Source organism: Sinohyriopsis cumingii, chromosome 12, assembly GCF_028554795.1.
Source record: "Sinohyriopsis cumingii isolate HCF-2022 chromosome 12, ASM2855479v2, whole genome shotgun sequence".
Classification (NCBI taxonomy): Eukaryota; Metazoa; Mollusca; class Bivalvia; order Unionida; family Unionidae; genus Sinohyriopsis; species Sinohyriopsis cumingii.
The window spans coordinates 17,564,689-17,587,901 of NC_142972.1; the positions used below are offsets into that span (position 1 = coordinate 17,564,689).

Here is a 23,213-nt window from a genome sequence, read left to right on the forward strand (position 1 = left end):
TTTCTTCCAGTGTTAAAATTTTTCTTTTTTTCAGCGGAGATTCTGCCGTTGTTATTAGTGTTGACGTTATAAAGACTATCGGTTTTGATCAGGTTTTGGGGAATTGTAGAATAAATATATATTATGTACCAATGAATGAAACCAAAATACATAATTAACTCGTCTGGAAACAATACTGTACATTTATTCTGAGACGAAGTTTAAATCAACAGAGTTATAGCTCGATAAACAAATGTTCCGACCATCTGCACCCACGTAAACAGATTGTGGTTTGGTGAAACACTAACAAAAGAAATAAAAAATAATTTTAAAAAAATCCGGAAATGATTCTCACTTACTAGTATTAAAGACAATGAGCTCATTCACCGTCCAGGCATTATGGATTAACTGGAAAGCAAACGACGTACTCAAACCAACACTGAAGCCCTTTCAAACGATTTCTCACTTGGACATAAGGACTACCGGCGTTTTGTGAGTTTTCATACAGATAAAGAAAAAATACAAACCTCTAAATTGACTGCGTATATCCATCATTACTCCCTTTGATGTTACTCTTACTGGCTATTCACATGACTTCGGCACTACAATGGCGGTTAGTGACATGTACTTTAGTCTGGTTTACTGCAGTTTACAAATGACACCGTACGCTGGAGTTGTAAATTTCACAAAACTGGTAAGACAAATTATTTTTAAATACTTTATTAGAGCAATCTTTGCTATTTATGCAGTCTTTGTTACTAAGGATTAAATGATGGTTAGAGGTGTTTATCCCGATATATGGTTGTTCAACTATAGTGTTATTTAATGTGCACTTTGTTTGCATACTACATTTATCCCGAGCTCTAGTGTTTACAAAGGATTAAGTTAAGGTCAGTGGTGTCAATCTGTTTTGATTTTTTGGCGATGCGGTCGTTCATAGCAGTGTCAAAATGCATATTTTGCCAAGAAATCGCGGTCGCTGGTCGCGTTCAGCAGGTGGTCGTTCATAACAGAGCGTTTATATAGTAAAATCGATCCGTGCATTACGATTGTGGTCGGAAATGACAGGTGGTCGCTCATAGCAGAGGTCGCTCATGACAGGTTTTACTGTACTGGAAGTACCCATTCGATTACCCATGATGGTATTCTCTTAGCCTGAGGCAATTCCATTTCCAAAAGGCTATTATGAAGAGCCTTCTCTTGAAGTGTCCCTTGCCAATGACCATCACAAGCCCAGTAGTAAACTGGCACTGGAACAGGTCCACCCCATAATAAATATAATTTGCCTGGCTAGGAGAAAGAAAGAAACACCGGCAGTTGTGGAGAACCTCCACCATTATTACTCTGGAGACAATCATCCCTTTTCTTGTAAATACCCTTACAAAAGGATCATGCAGAGACAGGAGATTATGGTGAGAGTTAATCGGCACTCTTGTGTCTCGTGCTTGCTCACCTCAATTTGATGCACTAACAGTAGTGTGGAGAAGAGAGGGAGGAAGCACATTAAAAACTAAAATGATCTTCAGAGGTCATTTTGGCTATATGAAAAATCATCAGATGCATGAAGTCAAGTAGGAAGAAGTCAACACAAAGTTCTTGATATTCTACCAGTGTGATATTTTACCAGTGAGGTGAGACAGTTGCTGGCAAGTGACTCACCATAAAGATAGCTCTTACATTAATAGGATCATGTCTGCTCCAAGAGATGCCCTGTAATATTTGAAATCTCTAGCAACCGTGGTAAGATTCGAAATGATGAAAGGTTGTCATCATCATCTACATTCATTAAGGCAATGAACTTGTAGTTAGAACTGACTGAAGGTGGATGATGGCATTCCAAATGAGACAAAATCATATAGATTTAATTTGTCACTGTCATGAACAAAATTCCATCCATTCCAATATCAGACTGGCATGTTCTGGCAAATACATTTCATCTCCTTCATCTATGTGGGGAGAATGCAGAGTCTTCTGTATGAAAATGGTTATGAAGTATCATCATTTTGCCCATTAGATATGACACCGGTAGTGATCACATTATAGAATGCTGGTCTGGCATGGCCAGTTTGGCTTAGCTGGAATAGTTGGTACAACTATCTGGCCACCTGGCTAGGTATACAGTCTGTCAGGACAGCCATCTTGCCACATGGCTAGGTATACAGTCTGTCAGAACAGCCATCTGGCCATCTGGCTGGGTACAGTCTGTCAGAACAGAAGCCATCTTGCCACCAGGGTAGATATACAGTCTGTCAGGACAGCCATCTGGTCACCTGACTAGGTATACTGTCTGTCAGGACAGCCAGCTGGCCAGTTCATACATAATGATACGCAGCTCATTCGTACAACTGGCTATGGCTTCTGTCTGGATGGCTGAATTACCAGTCTGAGATAACAGACTCCTGACCACTGAAACTGTACATAGTTCTTTCACCAGCTGGACCAGTTGGTTGGCAGTTGGAATGGCATAGTAAATACAATATATACTGTCCTGCCTGTTGTATTGGTCAAGTTGCAAACCTTCACACCTGGCTTGTTTCTTAAAATTTTCATGTACAGGCAGAGTAAATGATACTTATTTATGCATTACATATCATGGGCAGGGGACAAGTTTGACGGCAAAACCACATGCCTTATAGGCAGATTAATATCTGGTTGCAAGTCCTCATGCCTCATTCATGTGGCTTTTATGGGACTGAAACAAAAAAATGTCATTTCTACTCATCAACAAATTGCCAACAAAAGCCTCTTGAATCACTTATCATGTGTAATTCCAATGCTTGATCGGAATCGCTGGTGCATTCTACTGTATTCACAGATACAGTTACATTCTAGTGCTGTTACTTTATCTACAAGGAAGGTGGAGAGGGCATCTTGACATCACTCATGACTCTAATATGTTTATGGATACAAAATATTCTGGTGCTGTTTTCACATCATAATGGTGGACAGAGAGGGTCATCTCAACATGACCCATGAGATTAATCAATGATCCTACTGTATTCTTTAAAAAAATTCTGGCACTGTTTCTGCATCTTCCATTAGATTACACTGGTCAACAGTGAAATCATTACTGACTTGAAAAGGCCCTAATCTGTAGTATTTTGGTGTGCCGAACACGAATATAACCGTGAAAAATTTGTATTGGCTCTCGTTTTGAAGATATTCATATACCTCATTTTCTATGTTTCACTGTGTAAATTTCTCCAGTAGGACTGCAGCAACATCCGGAATAATGATGTAACATTGCATAATACCATCATGCTCACATCATCCACAGTTGATTGCATCATTTTCTGATGCAGTGCAATACTAATGCCATGCGGCTGCTGAAGTAAGTTGACGTCAGCAGTGTACTATACATGTGTAGGCCTATTATACTAATGCCAGGCGGCTGCTGAAGCTGACGTAAGCAGTGTACTATATAAAGCCCAATCAGATAGGTTCAGCATTTAAAATATTTTAGACGTTGTGCGAGACAGTTCAAGCTACTGTTACATAAAACTTATTATTTTATCCATTTACGTACAATAAAGAACAGTAATGCCTCGAAAGTGTGTTAATACCGCGGACAATTTTTGCTATATTTGTGGGGAAGTGACATTTGCCAACCAGAAGAAAAGTATCAATTCTCAAGTGAAGAAGGCATATCATCTTTACTTCGGATGCAAGGTTGCTGACCAAGACAAGCCTTGGGCTCCGCATATATGCTGTGCTACATGTACAACACAGCTTTCACAGTGGTTGAATTGCAAAAGGTCATCAATGCCGTTTGCAGTCCCAATGGTGTGGAGAGAGCCAAGCAACCACCTAAATGACTGTTACTTCTGCTTGGTTCCTCCTCTTTCCGGCGGAATAACGAAGCGAAAGAAGTCGAGAATAGTCTACCCAAACATTCCGTCTGCATTGAGACCAGTTCCACATGGTGAGGGACTTCCTATTCCAGAACCTCCAGCAGAATATTCTCTTGATTCATCTGACGAAGACAAAGGTGAGTCGACCTGTTCTTCTCCTGGTCCATCAGCATGCAGTGATCCAGATTTTCACTGTGGTGCATCATCAACCCCACACAGAATAACACAGGAAGAACTAAATGACCTGATTCGTGATTTGGACTTATCAAAGAACAAGGCAGAATTGCTAGGATCAAGACTCCAACAATGGAATCTTCTAGAAGAAGATGTCACAATTACTGCATATCGAAAGCGCCACCAGCAATTGGAGCCTTTCTTCAGAAAGGAAAGTAATCTGATATTCTGTTCCGATATTGAGGGCCTCATGAATGCTTTAAAAATCACTCATGACCCACAAGAATGGAGACTATTTGTGGACTCTTCGAAACTGAGTCTCAAGGCTGTGCTTTTGCACAATGGAAACATTCTTCCATCTGTTCCAGTAGCGTATGCTGTCCACATGAAAGAGACATACGATAACTTAAGGCAGCTACTGAATTCCATTGAGTATAACAAGTACAGCTGGCACCTCTGTGGTGATTTGAAGGTAGTTGCCCTTTTAATGGGACTGCAGCAAGGATATACAAAATACATGTGTTTCTTATGCGAGTGGGATAGCCGAGCAAGGGAAATGCACTACATGAGGAAGGAATGGACTCACAGGCAGAATGTAGCCATTGGAGAGAAGAATATCCAACACCCAGCTCTGGTTGAGGCTCAGAAAATCTTGCTACCACCCCTTCACATCAAACTAGGTTTGATGAAGAACTTCGTGAAAGCCATTGACCGGACTTTGCCAGCATTCCGATACCTGCATGAAAAATTCCCTCGACTCAGCGAAGCAAAGATTAAAGAGGGAGTTTTTGTGGGTCCTCAGATTCGAGAGCTTTTCAAAGATGACCGGTTCAACAACTTGCTGGAAGGTGACGCGAAACAAGCATGGAATGCTTTTCGCCTAGTTTCTACAAACTTCCTCGGAAATGTTAGGGCAGAAAACTATAAGGAACTAGTAGAAGACATGTTGATGAAGTATAAGAAACTTGGCTGCAATATGTCTCTAAAGATTCACTTCCTTCATTCCCATTTGGATTTATTTCCTAGCAACTGTGGTATTGTTAGTGATGAACACGGCGAACGTTTTCATCAAGATATCGCAACAATGGAACAAAGATACCAGGGAAAATGGTCCACTACAATGCTGGCTGACTACTGCTGGACACTCCTCAGAGATGCTCCCGAACAGCTGTACAAGAGACAGGCGAAGAAATCTAAGATGTAGTCAATGACTTGATTTTTTATAGGTAGGCTATTACAGTTGACCTTTTACTATTGGAATGCATTTCGTTATGTAAACATTAATTTCTTGCAGATTACAAAAAAACTAGAGCCAATTTTGCAATTTGACTGTCATATTCGTGTTCAGCACATAAAAATTGATAAGAATTGACTAATTTTATTTCAGTAACATGACTTTTGTAAAAATTTGTTGTCCAGTGTTATTAACTGGTAAGTACAGCATCCAAACATTTTCTCCTGTGAAATTGAATGTTACCAAATGAAATCACGTGTGATAATAATGAATGGTAGGAAAATTAAAAAAATATGAATAAATTCACTGAAATTCACAAAAATAAGGTATGCACCATGTAAAACAACATTTTGACTTAATATACAACTGAAAGTAAAGATGGATGATGAATTTAAGTACAATATTCATTGGATTCAATGCAGGATATCTTTATAGCATGACATAAGTAGAAACTGGTGTATTTGATATGATGGTAACCACCAAGAGTGTAGAATGGAAAGGAAATCTGTATGAGTTGCTTCCCTATCTATCTATCTATCTATATATATATATATATATATATATATATATATATATATATATATATATATATATATATATAATGCATAGAAAGTCATTTTTCATCTTTCTGGGAGGGCTGGATTCGGAGGCAGCAGAAAAAGTTATTCTAATGAAGTGCTATGAGGTAAATTAGTTTTGATGGATAAATCTGATTGCAAAGTTTCAAGTAAATTCTGTTTTAGAAATAAAAGTAATATTACAAAGGGCCCAGCCAGGAGGCAGTACAACTCTGGAGCATTATGACGTCAAAAAATTCAAAAACAATTTCAGATTTGATTGATATTGTTTTTAAAATGGACAAAATTAAGGTTTACACTTTAATATAATCTCCAAATTTTGTTTTAAGCTGTAAAACTAGAAATAGCCAAGTTATTTACAGTAAACTGAGTTTGTTGATAAGCTTGTGTTCAAATGCTTGATAACCTACAAAATCTCATGCAACTATTCATAGTTCACTGCTTACAGTTAAATCTGCGGAGATCTGTAACAATGTACATACAAATATGAATATCATCAGTATTACCTGTGCAAATAGCTCTTGTATTCTCTCTCTTTTAAGCATGAAATGCAGATACTGAAACAAATTGTCATGACACTGCTCCCTCATGTACACTTGTTTTAGCATGATCTTTTCCTGTGGGTCTAGATCACATCTTTCTAGTCGCACAACAGCATCTGGTGTGGCACACCACAACAACAATCTTTTGGCTTCATCAAGGATCTACAAAAAAGTAATCAAGTATAGAAAAGAAAACCCTCCAAAGATAAGTATATACTTGATGAGGATTCCCCACCAAAAATATTTTTGGGCAAATTGTTAAATTAAGAAAATTATTTTTCTAATCATAAAACCACCCAAATTTAAAATATTTCAATTTAAACCAAGTCACCAAGGTCTAAAATATATGTATTTTTGACTGATATTTGAAGGTATGGTGCTGAACTCTTCAAGATGAATCGGCGCACAAAACCACATGACTGCATCTGACAAACCTGAGAAAATGACCTTAATGTAACTCATCTTGTTGTATGGAGAGACAACTATCTTTGTCCCTACCAAAATTGTGGCAAGGCACAACATAAACTGTAGGAAGGTACATGAATGTATGAGTAATTAATGGCACCTCAGCATAACAATGATTATATGGTGCCAATTAGAAATGATGTCCTAAAACTGTAACAAGAGTAGCATGTTGCCCCATTTTTAATAGCCATCTATGCATGCATGCATGTATGCTTGATAACTTGTGCACAACTGGGTTCTAAAAATGTAGAACGCAGTATAAGTGAGGGCACAAGTTTCTTACCGATCTCTGATCATTTAAGAAGGGGAAGGGATCCTGGTGCAGCATCAACAAGAAGATACTGTTAAATCGTTTAATACTCCTTTTATAATTGCAATAGAAATAAAAGTCCATAAAAATACATTTTTCTAATGAAGCTGTTCACTTTCCTGTATAAATTACATTTATTTACAAGATGACCAACCTTTGAAAAATAATTAAAAAATGACTCCATGATGTTTCAACACATAACAAATGTGTACTTCCAAAAACATTGTATACTGTGTCATTGCTTTATTGTAATAAAAATGACACAAATAAACAACATGTATACACACATTTTCTTTACTGCATGCAATACTTTGACTAAAATAAGATATACAATTCGAACATAGACATACAATTAGCAAAAAAATGTATTTACAATTTTGACAAGCACAACGAAAAATGTTATTATTTTAAAACTGTTTTGTATATCTATACATGAAATATGATTACAAATAATGTCTCACTTTCAATGTAGACTTATGGTTTGAGAAAATTTACTCCAAATTGCCCTGAATCTGTTCATATTCATACAAATCTGCATTGCATGCGCCCCAAAACACAACAGCAAACCATTTTTCTGATAAATTTTCAGTGATTTTCTGCATAATCTTTCAAATTCCTTAGCAATGTAATAAGAAAGAAATCAAGCATGGCCTTATGTTTTGTGAGCAAATGTGGTGGATAATAATGCTAACTACACAATGAATTTAATGCCTATCTTTGATTGGTCAAAATTCATGTGCCTGATGTTTTGACTGACAGGTAAGAACTATCTATCACAACCACAATGACATTAAATAAAAACACACATCAAGTTTCCGTCTTTAAAATCCATTGGATTGAAAATATATGCTTAATTTGATAGTCTTTCTGCTTTCAATAGTGTAATAGGGGGCTTTGAAGGTAATACAAGTGTCATTAGTGCTCATCTTTGCATTCACTATACAGATTGGATGGAATTGTTATCCAAACTTCCCTGCTGGATTCTCTGAGTGAATTCTGGTCAGAATGGAGTTATTTATAACGACCACAATGTTAGCATTGCCAGAACTTTATCTGATGCAGTTTGACCATGAGATATGCTTGTGTATCATCTCCATCTCTCTTTCTCTCATATATATATATATATATCACATTAATATTGGGACTGACCATTTCATTGGGGGAAGGGAGGGAACATAATATTAACAAGTTTAATGGGGTTTTTTAACTGGTAATATGTGCAGTAATAAACAGCTCTGTCCAGTTTGGGTGGTAACACCTTATCAACACAAATCAACAGTGTAAACATGAGTATGTGCTTATTACTGTCTTTCAATCAATCCATTTCATGGCTAATATAATCCTGATATGTATGGATCAATTAACAGTTGCTGGCAGGACAACTCTGTATGAAGCAGTTGTCCTCCCTGGATAATGAGCCAGCCATTAACGAGATTAAGATAATGAAAAACAATAAAGTGTGTGAAATTTGTTTCATAAAGGTGATGCTTTTATTAGGAATGTTGACACAAATTCATTTTTCTACACAAAACATCAGATGAGACATGTGGAGTTAATATGGCTATGCAGAGAGTGCAATACCTGCATATGGTGCCACAAGACTGACAAGAGGCATATAGGGACAATGATAACCACACCTCAAAAAGCCTAACTCTGTAGTTTGCTACGTTGAAAAATGCAGCTGATACATCATCCATTTGCTGAAGGACATATATGTTCAAGTACATACAAATAGAAAAAAGAAATGGGGGATGGGAAGACAAAGTTGTGAATGTGTGAAACTGGTGATGGGACAGGCCTAAAGCAGCACATTACACACTAAATGTCCAAAGTGAAAGGTGGGGAAACAGGTGGTGTTTTTGTTTTCAGAACAGAATGAAGTTAAACACAGCATCTGCATCGGAAAACAACTCCCTACCAACACTCCAAGTTCATGATTTGAACGTAAACAATACAGATGCCATGCTTGAATCACATGCCTCTAGCAAATCATCAGATAATATTTCTAAAATCAGTTACAAGTTATTACATTTACAGGCTGGCACTGATATGATGTTTGTGCAAAGACTCACAGGGGCATCCATCCAGAGAAGGATGCAGTGTGTACAGGTAAAGTACATAAGACATAAAGTTAACATTAAATAACACCTGAGGTACTGGTTCAATTAAAAGTTAACTGCATATATAAAATCTAATAAAATGGGGAAAAACTCATTGCAGCACTCAGTACTCGATAAGCACTGAATCCACTTATAAAAACAGCTTAGGAAGAGAGACTTGGGAGTTTATAGGGAATTGTGAAAAGTGTCACACACCTGTTTCTTGAGCCAAAGTGGTTGAAACAAGGTATATATAGGGACACTGATAACTGGAACTGAGGAAGTCTTATCCTGAGTATTGCTATGATAAAAGCGTTGATACTCATTCAACATGGGAAGTGGGTATAAAACCACTGATACTCATTCAGCATGGGAAGTGGGTGTACAACCAGTGATACTCATTCAACATGGGAAGTGGGTATACAACCATTGATACTCATTCAACATGGGAAGTGGGTATACAACCATTGATACTCATTCACATGGGAAGTGGGTATAAAAGCATATGGCATAAACCTGAATTAAGTGACAAGATCTGTTGGCAAAAGTGAAATTGTGAATGCATGAAACTGGCAGTGGCATAAAGGAAGTAAAGGGCACACTGAGAATATAGAATGGTGTGACTGCAATGAAGGCTGCTCATGTAATGGAAGTAAGGGCATACTGAGAATATAGAATGGTGTGACTGTAATGAAGGCTGCTCATGTAATGGGAGTATGGGCACACTGAGACTATAGAATGGTGTGACTGTAATGAAGGCTGCTCATGTAATGGAAGTAAGGGCATATAATAATCACTGACATGCAAATGACATTGATAACATGACAATAAGTTTATCCTTTGGATAAGACAGGTGATCTAATGCAGATGCATGGGTAAATCACAGATCCTATTCTCTGAGTAAAGAAACCACTGTTCAGGATAGTACTCTCTAAGCAGCAAACTTAGGTATTAAGTATCAACTGCAGGTGAATGGTCAGATATGCTGATCCAGTCTTTGAGTACAGCGACTATTGCTAACAAGAATGTCATCCTAGCAGGAAAGATAACTATTACCTTTAAATGTCACCAGTGACATTTACTGAAAATACAGGCACCCATAATAATAATAATTGTAACATTATCCATGAGATGCTTATTCATGTTCAAAACTGTTTTATTTAAGTATGAAGAGAATACATATTATATGAACAATGCAGATGTTTTTGTTTCAATCCCCTTAAAACAGGTACAGTTTACATCAATAAAAAAATCTAAGGTTTAGAAGCCAATCTACTGATTAAATTTGGTAAATCTACTGATTTGATGTCTTTGTTCTGTTACATGTTTGTGGAGACAGACATACATGTCATTGTGTAAATTGTTTTTATTCTTTCAGTCTAAAAATGGGCAAAAATAGTGCTAACAGTAATAGGTGTCATGCATTTTGAGACTTGAAAGATGATAATTACCTTCTGTCTATCATGTCTTGGAGTCTGTTCCAAAGCTTGGAGTCTCTGCCACACATGCAGGATAACGGAGGAGCATGTGTCAGCATGGTATCCCATGAATACCTCTCCAACAGAGCAGGTTGACTTACTCTTTTCATTCCTATATTTGAAAAATGAATAAGTGGTAAGGATCCAATCAACAAATAAAAATCACTTCACCTTTATTGCATTATAAAATTTCAGATATCCCTATACAAATTTCATCAAAGGAAAAATATTAATAATGGGTGTATTGGATAAATACAAATATTAATTACTTTGTCCAATTTTAATACATATGATAATACATGTATCCATATATGCACATTGTTTGCTATTTCTTTTACAATGGAATTTGCATCAATTAAGCAAAATGTTTACCTGCAATATGGACAACTAAGTGAATAAAAAATGTAATTTTACAAAGTACATATGACTGGACCTTCAACCAAGTGCTCCAAGTTATATTTGTGATAAAAGTTATCAGATAAATAACATTGTCGAATTTGTCTGGTAGGAACTTGACTCCATGAAGATCTGTGTACTTCTCAGATCAGATTAATAGCTGATGAGAACTTCCTGTTATGCATAGGTTTTAATACACACACACAACCACAAGGCAGTCTAAAAGATGCAATCAAATGACATGTATTCAGATACCTGAAGTGATTTCTCTTTTGCTCTTTTAACAGAAAAAGAAGTTTATAAGAGTGAATACAAATAGTTACTTAGACAGTATTTAAAAACTTACACACGTCTTACTACCTATTCCTATTGGATAAGTGATGATGTTACTTAGCTTTCCTATATCAATTCATCAAAGCATTCCTATCATGAAACATTTCTTTCAGGTATAACAGATCATTCCTCGCTGTCCTTTTCATTCTTGTCTCTTTCTTCAGCTAATCAAATATTTCCTAGCTAATCAAATATTTCCTAGCTAATCAAATGTGTCCTAGCTAACCAAATGTGTCCCAGCTAATCAAATGTGTTCTAGCTAATCAAATATTTCCTAGCTAATCAAATGTGTCCCAGCTAATCAAATGTGTCCTAGCTAATCAAATGTGTCCCAGCTAATCAAATGTGTCCTAGCTAATCAAATGTATCCCAGTTAATCAAATATTTCCTAGCTAATCAAATGTGTCCCAGCTAATCAAATGTGTCCCAGGTAACTTCTTATGAAGATTCTGACTTGCTTAAACTTAAGTTACACATCAGCTAATGTGTTAGGTTATTGGTTTGAATTTTCACAATGCAAATATTCCTTGTAATGAACTATACATATACATCTATTTAATATGTGAAATAATTTATTTTTGAGGGTATTCATTGTGGTGCTTATAGGGATAATGACATTCTTGCTGAATTTTGTCATGTATATTAATATTTAATTGTTTGTTTGTTAGTTTAAATTTTTTTTATTTCATTACATGCTATTGTAATGTAACATTTTACGCTGGACTTGACCTTGTCCAAAACTAGTTCATTTTTGCTTGACACGAACATATTTTTTTAATTTCATTTTATGTTAACAACTAATACATACTGCTTAATTACTCTCTATGTGTATGGGCTTAATATCAGGATCTTTATTAATAGATGAAGTAAATATGCTTATTTGGGTCAGGGTTTTGGACTTTCCAAAGTGAATTTTACAGGTCATGGTTTTGATTTTATAAAGATAAGGATCACTCTAGAAGGTTATTTTCCATTAGGTAATGGGTTTTTAAAAAAAGAAAAATGCTAATTGTGACCTGAGGTCAAGTAGAGAACTATATAATCTTGTAATTGTGAGGACTTGGTCATTCATGCTTTAACATCTAGCACTTTCAAGTTGTATTGTGACCAGTTGGGTGGAATTTTATTTTCTTTAAATTATATTACAGTGATTATTTCCTCTGGAAATACAAAAGTGCTTTGATAAAATTCGTGGATAAAGACAGTCACTGGAATTTATACTGAATTCAAACCTGGAATTATATTACAGTGATTAAACAAAGACTGTTGACACATCAACACTCCATAAGCTATGACAGACATGTCATCACCTTCAGCAGGGGGGGGCGAATCGGACATTTTGTCCAATCGTTATTTTGCTTAATTATTACTTTCTGCACTCAGCGGATCCGGTGTAGTCAGCGCTGGTAAAAAAAAAAACGACGACGGTCCATCCTACACGACGGTGACGTCATTTGGTTTAATACATTTTCTGCGAGCCGATCCCAGTTTTGTCAGCGTCCGGTAAACACAGCGACGACCGCGTCGATGTCATTTCCCCCCTGCTGCTAAGTGGTTATTTACAATGAAAATTATTTACAATTTAACCGAATATTTGGTCAAGTCCAATACGATATCGTGTCCGAGGATCATGTAAATTTATCGTTACAAATCCATGTGGGGTCGACTGAGCATGACTAAAAAAGTTTCGAAAACCATTAAAGTCCATGTCACCGCCGCACCATGTCTGCCAAATATTTCGTAGCGTGTGTGTATCAACGCCGTTGAATACAGCAAGAATATTACAGTTGTCTCTGATTACTTTTGGAATCTGAGTGTATCGTTGAGTGACATATATCACGTCGGTGTTTTTATGCCTGCCTCTGGAAAATATCCTAGCTGGGTTTTTTTGATTGTCTAACATAACATCATCGTACACGACTAGATTGTTAACGTCGCCATCAATATCATCAATACCCGGTGCATCATTGATATCTGTAATAAACTCAATAACATTTTTTTCAGCGATCGCTGATGCATTCTTGTTAAAATCTTTCAACACCTCGTAGCATCATTGATCATCCACGCTAGGGGCGATTAAATACAACTTATCCCACTTCATCCATCTCATTATTAAATTGAGTAACAATTGCGTCTTGCCGGATCCAGATGGTCCAATGATAATCATCCGGATCGAGTTTGGTAAGGCTGCAACATGCTTAACTGGTTCTCTCGTTTTAGTCGCCGAAAAATCAATTATATTCATATCTCTATACATAAATTATGGATCTATATTGTTTGAAGTGTAGAGTGCGTACTGGCACAAATGATATGACAACCGTTACAACAAGAAATAACAGATCGGCACTTACTGGTAAGTGTGTACAATGCGGTACAAAAAAATTTAGATTTATTTCTGCTAGACCCGGGGATGCTTTAAAAAAAAGCGAGGAGGTGATATTGCAGCCAAGTTATCAAAACTCCCCGGAACCCCGTGGGCAAAGTATCCAGGAGAAAAGCACCTCCCAGGATATAGCTACTGTGGCCCCGGAACACGATTAGATATCAGACTCAATGATCAAAATCAGCCGCGACCCGGTGAGTATCCAATAAACGCTATCGACGAAGCATGTCGGATACATGATATAGCTTATCGTAGCGGTGATCTGCAACAGCGTCATATCGCGGATGTAAAATTAATTCACGCGTTAAATGCTATTCCTGATAAATCATTCAAAGAAAAATTGGCTTCATGGTTGGTAAAATCGGCTATGAAAGGTAAATTAATGATTGGAAGCGGAGCTTCCCGCACTGGTAATTGAAAACGCTAGCGTTTATAATAACAACATGGAATCCATCTATTATTCTCCGAGAGGATACTGGAAGGGGAAGGCCGCGATTGGTAAACTCGCAAGCGCTGCAAAGGTAACAAAGGCCGTTGCGGCTAATTGGTTATCCAAACAGGCTATATGGCAAATCTATCTACCACCACCTAAACAAATCAACTTTTCGCGCTTTGATGTCAGCGTACCTAATGAAGTTCATCAGGCTGATATACTATTTCTGCCGCATGACAACGGTTACAAATACGCGCTAACCGTAGTTGATGTTGCGAGTCGATACAAACAAGCGGAGCCGTTAAAAACAAAGTCAGCAACTGAAGTAGCCGATGCGTTTGAGCGGATTTACCGAAGGGGTCCTCTGCGCTGGCCAAATCTATTACAAGTTGATCCTGGCAATGAATTTCGCGGCGCTGTTTTATCAACGCTGAAACATCATAGCGTCGCGATACGACGAGGTCATACTGCGCTACATCATGATCAGGCAATTGTTGAACGATTCAATCGGACTCTTGCTGAACGGTTATTTGGGTATCAATACGCGAAGGAATTCATCCAAGAAAAACGATCTCGTGAATGGGTCAAAAGGTTGCCAGGCGTAATTGCAGCGTTAAATAACGAGATTACCCGAGCAATCAACATGAAGCCCAGCGACGCGATTAAATACGAGTACATACCCGGAAGATCAAAAATAGATAGCGTTTCCAAGCCGATTCTCGGCGATGTCACCGTGAGATATCTGTATGAACCAGGAGCGCTTGAAGGCGGTAAAAAAAGAGCTACTGATCCTATTTGGAGTGTTACCACACATAACATATCAACGATAACACGATCAACTGGTAGACCACCGATCTATAGACTGGATTCAACTGCTCCTCAGCGCGGATTTACTCGCGAGCAACTACAAGTGATACCTGACGATACTCAATTGCCCCCACGTGGCCTTAACTAGCGCCATTGCGTTTATTGCACTCAAGACAAGTTAACCTCACATTACCACGGATATGACCGAGACTGTTATCGATCCTGTCCACGGTAAATTGGCGAGCGTCTTTATCCGAATAACGCCAGCGCATTACACAATTGCAACTCGCGCAGTGATTATTCTGTTGTTGTCGTAACGCAATTATTAATTCGGCATCAATATCAAAACGCCGCTGTTTTTTTTTATCCTGTTGGCGGTAACCTGAGAGTTTTCTATCAATGACGCTAGCATCAATAATGTCATCGTTGTCACTGGCTTCGTCAATAACAATTCTTCGAAGCTGATTCATTCTCCGTACTCTGGACACTGCAAGATAGACTAGATTTGACCATTCGATGCGATTATCAACTGTCCAAACAATTGTATCCGTGATAGTCAATCCCTGCGAGGAATGTATTGTCGTTGCGTATCCTAGCGTCCACGGGGATTTATCAGCACGTAGCGCGTCTTCGACGACGCTGATATCAACGAGCACAATATCATTCAGCACGAGAATTTGTTTTTTTGTCCCTGACGCTGTCGGGCCCGGGATTTCAACTTCAATGTTCTGCCGCCGTGTGTCCGCGGGTCTATAACATAACGGCACTGGACGCGTTGGAAACTTTTCCTTATGCAACGCAAACAACTTCCGCTGAAGTGTGTCTCTGACTATCTTTCTACTCGCTACAATCAAATCGTTTGGTCTCCATGTTTCCCAGAATTCATTTAACGGCGTTTCCGGAATCACCTCGCGGATTATTTCACATTGAACTCTATCCAGCTGTAATCTGATTAATTTTTTAACCTCGCGCAGTTGTTCATCAAGTGCTCGGTAATCAGTATCGGTTTCTTCATAATAGTCCACAAAACCCTTTAACCAATCATGTGGACCCTCGCCGACAAATGGTGGTGGTTGGCCATGATCTCCGCACATGATTACCGCTGTATTCGCGCGCAGCAACCACTCAAGAAACATTTGTAAAACTTCTAACGAAACAGTACATATCTCATCCCAGATGATAACCTCAGGAATAAATTTTTCCCCCATTCGATCAGGAGTCCACTCACCGCCGCTGTATCGAAAAAAGCTGTGATAAGTAACGGCGTCAACATTTCGTTGTTTTATCTCTCGCGCTAGTCTATGGGTCGGTGTAAGCACGATTATACTTGCCCGCGTTCGAAATAATTCAATTGCCCGAGTCGTCTTTCCTGACCCGCCACAGCCGCTTAAATAAACTGTTTTATATCTACAAATTGGATCAGAACACGGTGGTGCATTAGACCATTCTGATAGATTATCACCGCGTAAGTAATTATTTTCAACGGTGACATCTGCTGACGGGGAATAATCGCGTCGTATTTCATTTTTAATTCTCCATATACCCCAACTCTCGTCCAGACTAGTAAACTCGGCTATGTTTCCCTTGTACTTTACGTCTATGTAAAATGAATCCATCGCAACTCTAACCGCGGTGTCGGGAAATCTATTTATCATCGAGAATAAATTGATAGCGGCGTAACCCAGCATAGACGCCCTCAAATGTGGATATGTCGGGCTGTCTCCATCGCTGTAGGTAACAACTGTACCCAACTTTGTTCCATTGGACAAGAAAGCTGTTTTGCAGTTCACGTATCTATTTTTTGCCACTGCGTCCTTGATTACGAAATCATATTCTGCGTCATCTATAATCAGCCGTGAGCAATATCGTTTGTAGTCGCAGTTTTTTCCACCTTGTGTGAACTTACCGATTATTCTTCTACCGAGATCTTTTGCCTCGCGGTTTCGTTGGTTGAATATCTTTTTGGACCATTCGATGATATATTCCTCGTCGGCATCAATGTGTTTTCTGGATTCGTCAATTATACTATCTAGACGCTCTGGTTCTGGTAACCAGACTTCAGTCTGCGCCCGGTATGATATAATCGCGTCACTGACAATCAACGATACAAGCATGCTACAATCAATCATATACCGTAGCAACACTATTGGCAGCCACTTCTTTTCAGCCATGTGTCTACCGATCCAAATATAACAACAGCGATGAAGTCCTGCCGCGAATTCAAATGATACTATGCGAGCGAATCCGGTTAAATCAAAATCAGGCAGTGGTCCATTAATAGCAACACGAGTCATTTCATGTCTGGGGTGTCCAAATCGTTTGAAATACTCAGCGGCGGATCCATACCCGAGAAAACTCGCTGGATAACAGGCAACCATATCAACGGAAATCATAGCGTCGCGGTTGTATTCAGTGTTCCATAGTCCACCGTGATAATATTCCAAACAACTGGATTGTACATCCGGTAGAAATTCCTTGCGCGTTGGTCTCCACGCATTTTTCCTTGCTGCAACATGAGCCGCAACCAATGGAATCGTAAAACAATTTGTTAGCAGTTGTTCATCATGCTCTTCAAATTCCATGGCGGTTTTTTTCAGCTTGTTGTGAAACGCTTCAGTGCGATATAATTCACCGTTTGGTCTTACAAACTGATCAAAGGTATCCATGTCGTTTTCAGCGCTGCGAAGTAACCACACTGATACAGGGTCATTTTTACACAAGCAAGCAATAGCATCAAATAGTTTCCTCTCCGCGAGAAAACTATCCTCTCCCAGGAATTCCCCCGGGATATACTTTACTGTTCTATCCCGTGGAAATATTGTGACCGCGGGCGTCCACGCGTGTTCGTTATGATCAATAATTTTGATTGGGGCTCCCTTTGATTTATACTTTGATTCATATAATACTTCACCGGTTATCGTTGTAACGGTTATTGGAAATCTCAGCGACGTTTCTAATTTCGCTATGTCGCTGATGGTTGCTCCTCGCTCGCGCACTGTCTCCTCCCATTGGTTTATTTTACTACGTCGTAAATCAGTCAATTTGTTTCCTCGACACGCATTTGTAAAATGCTCTATTACTCGTTCTGCTACACAATTTATCCCCGTTGACTGTTTCATCGGCACTAGTTTTCCGATATCAGGTTTCTTATTTAACGGGTATATTCCATAGACAACTGCTGTTTCAGGATACGCTCGTTCATAGTATGGTCTGTCAATTCCGGTTAACAGCCCTGGCTTGGAGTCGCGGCTAACAATGACTGTTTTCTTGTCGTTGAGAACCGGTTCAAATTTATCACGTATGATCCAATTACCTGATTCCACCCGGACAATGAATTTTACTCTGAAGAAATACCTTTTACCGTCAAGTTGTGATATTATCGTTGCTGCGCGGTTGTCGTTCATGGTAGCATCAACAACACCATCAATTCGAAATGTTGACCAACTATGAGATGCACCATCACGCTTGAATTCATTGATACAGTCGCGTATTTTATTCAACAGGGTTCTATCGTTTATTAACGCTTTTGGTGCGTCCTTGAGGACTCTATCGAGATTGAACTTAATATTTTTCCAGGGCTTAATTGCTGCTAATCTCTCAAACTCTTCCATATAATTAAAACAAGTATTTAAATGAAAGAATATAGTATAATGAATCACTGCAAATGGTTGATGATTGGGTCGACAACCCCGTGCAATAAATCATGTAGAGGTGAATTCTGCGGGTATCATTTACAAAGCGTTCGTAATGGTTCTCTTGGCCCCCTACCGTGCTTGGTTTGTCACGTTGGTGTAAGAGGAAAATCGCAGTTGTGTATCAATTGTGGCGGAAAGCGATACAGGGAGTTAAAACGCTATTATGACAAGCGAATAAAAAATGCCGTCATTGACCCCACCGCAGACTTCGTCATCAAAACTCCTCAGGACTACATTGCAAGGTTTATAATTAAACCAAATAATGAATTAGACAAGTAGTATTATAATACAAATGAACCAAGAATTTCAGCCGCATCCTGTGCTCGTTAATTACGAGGCATCTCGCGACGGCGTTGTTAGAAATTGTAGACTGAAGAAGCCGGTTGGATGGAAAAATAATCACGGATACTTGATGTTTGGTGCCGGAAAGAAGAAGTATTATGTTCATAGGGTGGTATTTGAAGCATTCAACGGATTAATCGAGGACGGTCTCGTTATTGATCATATTGATGGATGTCCTCAAAATAATTCTCTTATAAACCTGCAAGCTATCTCTCAGAGTGAAAATAGTAAAAAAGGCCAAACTGGTAAATGCTCAAAAAAAGCAAAAAGCGTAAAGTCATTTGATACAACAACTCACGAGGAAAAAATATTTCAGTCGATGAATGAGGCAGGAAAATATTTCGATATTTGTAGAGCCTCAATACAATTTGTTGCAGAACGAGTATATCAAACAGCGATCTCAAAAAAGACGGGTCATAGAATTCGATTTTCATATATAACAGAAATCAGCGAGTGACAAGGTCACCGTGACAGTCCGAACGCTACAATAAATTGTCTCTTCCGGAAGAAAACGAATTATCCTACGGTTTCATCGAATGTTAACACACCTCGGGATTGATACGCGGGGTTCATTTTGTAAAATAATTTTTTTTTTATTTAGAAATAAGATGTTTATAAGAATATGAATATCGAAGACATCAATAATATATTAACCGAGATTTTAAAATTAAAAAATCAAGGAATTGAATTATCTGATAAGCTTGATAACCAAAAAATATTGTCCGATTATGAAATTATTAACGAGCAATCAAAGAAAGGTCGATATACCTTGCCACGTGAGTATTCTTTTATAAAGCGATTACAATATACGATCAATGAAAACCTGTATGGCAATGACGTAAATGCATTTATTGGACTATTTACTGCCGTTGAGACAGTACGAAAAAAACTCGGACAGGCTTTTGAACGACGTCGAGAAATCTCTAATAAAATAAAAAACATTAGAAGGATTATAGACGAAAACTCCCTGGAGCCCCTGGGACATATCCCCCCCGCCACACTCGGCGGGAAATTAGAAATTACGGAGCAATTGCAATAATGGTAGGCGAATCACTTACTACTCGGCTAGCCAGAGAGCGGCTAGTAGCGCTTAAAAAGTTCATACCGTTACGAGACAGGGTCCGAAAACAACTTCAAACGCGGCAACAACTACAAACTGATTTTGCTGTTGGAAGCGAACAGCTCTTTGCTCCGGTAACTAAAGCGACCAAAGATGTTACGGCGGCAACTGTGCCCGTCCTCGGTGCGCTTGAAAAGATAGCGGCTCAGACCGAGCAAACAAAAAAGTCTCTGGAAACACTCCCTGCGAAAATAGCATTCGCTACAACACGGAGGCCGCCACCACTCGCTATAACGGACCCACAAGAACCATATGTTACAATGGCCGACGAGGAAGAACTAGGCGCCACCGCAAGAGAACCAGAAGAAGAAATACCGGAGGAAATACCGGAAGAAATACCGGAAGAAATACGGAAAGAGGGGAATATACCCCGTAATGTTCTTAAAAAGAGCACAATAGACACAATTAGAAATCTCGGCTACGAAGAATTAGTCGATTTTACTGTTACAAATTTTGATAAGGACACACGAGATGAGCATATCAATAGCGGCTACGAGAAAAATATAAGGTCGTTAAAGGATTGGACAAGAATAGTGTATTTGGCAAATAAACATAAAAATGAATTACCACCGCGTGATAATAATTATATAATATTCCACAATAAAGTAAAAAGTGAAAGACCAAAACACGGAAAAGGATACTCTTCTGGTTTCAACGCTAGCGTTACTTGTCCTGGTAATGTTCTCAGTGATATATCACGGCTAGAAATACTAATCGGAGGAAAACGAGCCGGAAATAACTCTCCGGAAATAATCAATGAGACCGCTGATATTTGCAGGCGGTTATTTGCCGGTGGTATCATGGACATTAATGCATATCGAACGCTCATTGACGAGTTAGTGGATGATTTAAAAAATTATAAAATTGTCGTTTTTGGTCGGTTTTGGTCGTTTTTTACGGGTGAAAACCCCAGGAAATCATTTAGAGAAAATCGATGTTTTTTTACCAAAAACCGGCAAAAACCAACCAAAATCGACAAAAATTGACAAAAAACGCGGATTTTTACCGCCGATGAAAACCCCAGGAAATCATTTAGAGAAAATCGATGTTTTTGACAAAATTTATGATTCGGTGGTGGGAAGGGGGGGTGATCAACCACTAATTGGAAAACACTGGTGTTTTTTATAATAAAGATGATTATACACTACAACCATGATAAACCAGTCAGCGTCTATGTGGTAAACTCACGATTACCCGTATACCGCGCGTGGTACGGAGACGGTCTCGGTAGCACCATTGCGGGGTTATTTACAAGAATGGCTCCAAAAGTGGCGCCGTTAGCCAAACAATTAGGAATGAAGGCTATTGATGTTATTCGTGATAAGGGTATCAGCGCTATTGGAGATGTTGCCGGAAGGGCGTTTTCTGCAGCACGAGATAAACTAATGTCGTTGGTAAAATCCAAAGGATTTTCACGAAAACCACCGGTGATGCCATCAACGACAGTGATGCCTGCAAATGTCAGTAAAGTAATAAATAACGCCGTGGAAGAAAAACTAGCGTCGTTGGTAAACAATAATCAAGATGACATCGCAAACATAATAGCGGGAAGTGGTTTAAAACGACGACGATTTAGATGCATCAGCGTATTATTAAATAAAATGTTTAAACGAACAGCTGACCCGGCGTTTGATATGGACGCACCAGTACACAAGGATGATTCTGTCCGTAATTATCAATTTTATTCCTATCATGCAGTACAACCCAACATACGATCGCGAATTGAACTTCAAGTCCATGATACCAGTAAATATTTTTTACCGTGTGAAGCGTTTATTGAAATCGAAGGAGAACTTGTAACAGAGGCCGATACTCCTGCTGTACCAGCACCGTATCCAGATGGTACCAAAGTTGGCTTAGTCAATAACGGCGTAATGGCGCTATTTGAGAGCGCAAAATATCTCATTGACGGGCAAGAAATTGAATCAATAGAACGTGATGTTGATGTTGCTACAACAATAATCGGGCTAGCAAGATGTTCCGACGATTATACAAGATCAGCTGGTCCATCTATGATGTTTGCAAAGGATACTAGAAACACTGCTGGAAACTCGCAATTTGTGGTAAGACGACCAAGAAATAATGCTAATAACGCTGATGCTGATGTTGAGAATATGATTATAAACAGCGATCCTAATTTTAACATCGGAGCTGCAACACGCATATCAATGTTAACAGGGCCGCGTAGATCTTTCTCATGCGCGATTCCACTGCATCATATATTTGGATTTTGTAGGAACGTGCGAAAAGTTATCTACGGAGCAAAGCATACCGTGGTGCTTGTGCGAAAAGGTGATGATAGAAATGCAATTTGGAGAATTCCAGCGGATCTTACGAATCCAAATAATGACTCTGGTAAAGTCGTTTTAACTAAAATATTATTGTGGATGCCAGTAATGACTCCATCCATTACCACAGAGGCACGATTGCTATCCTTTATGGAGCAGGGAGGAAAATCATTACTAAGTTGGCTAACAACAACAACAGATACTAAGCAATCAAATATCAATGGTATATTCACATGGAACCTGGCATCACAACAAGGCATTTCGGCTCCGCGTCATATATTTGTTGCGTTGCAGGATATGACGAGAGTTGATAATCAACTATCCAGCCATATGATATTTGATCGATTAGGCGTTACTGACGTCTCGCTGAGAATAAACGGCCAGCAGGAACCATCTGAGGATATACAACTTAATTACGGTCAAAACCATATTGCACGCGTGTACCATCGGTTGCTGTCGTATATGAGTCGTGATCAAAACGTCGACACTGGTTTGCAAATATCACAACATGATTTCAAAGAACTATATCTGATCTATTACTTTTCGCTGGAACATCTTGATTTAACAAGACAATCCGTCGTTGATATACACTTCCGAGCTAATGTAACTCGCGGCGTTATTGCTGATTATAGAGCGGTTGCTGTCATTCTCAGCGATAAATCAATGCTGCTAGAAGGCGTTGGTGGACGAATGAGAATCGTTGATG

At 38.7% G+C, this 23,213-nt stretch overlaps 1 protein-coding gene across 1 annotated transcript in view; it reads right to left on the reverse strand.

Moving 5' to 3' along the window:
* LOC149786038 (E3 ubiquitin-protein ligase rnf213-alpha-like) overlaps positions 1-23,213 on the reverse strand; it is a 269,011-nt gene that overhangs the window by 110,598 nt on the left and 135,200 nt on the right. Inside the window, exons 38-39 of the mRNA XM_089978107.1 lie at positions 10,684-10,822; positions 6,323-6,520 (exon numbers count right to left, since the gene is read on the reverse strand). Coding sequence (XP_089834233.1) covers positions 6,323-6,520; positions 10,684-10,822 — 337 coding nt within the window. The remainder of the gene's footprint in view (positions 1-6,322; positions 6,521-10,683; positions 10,823-23,213) is intronic.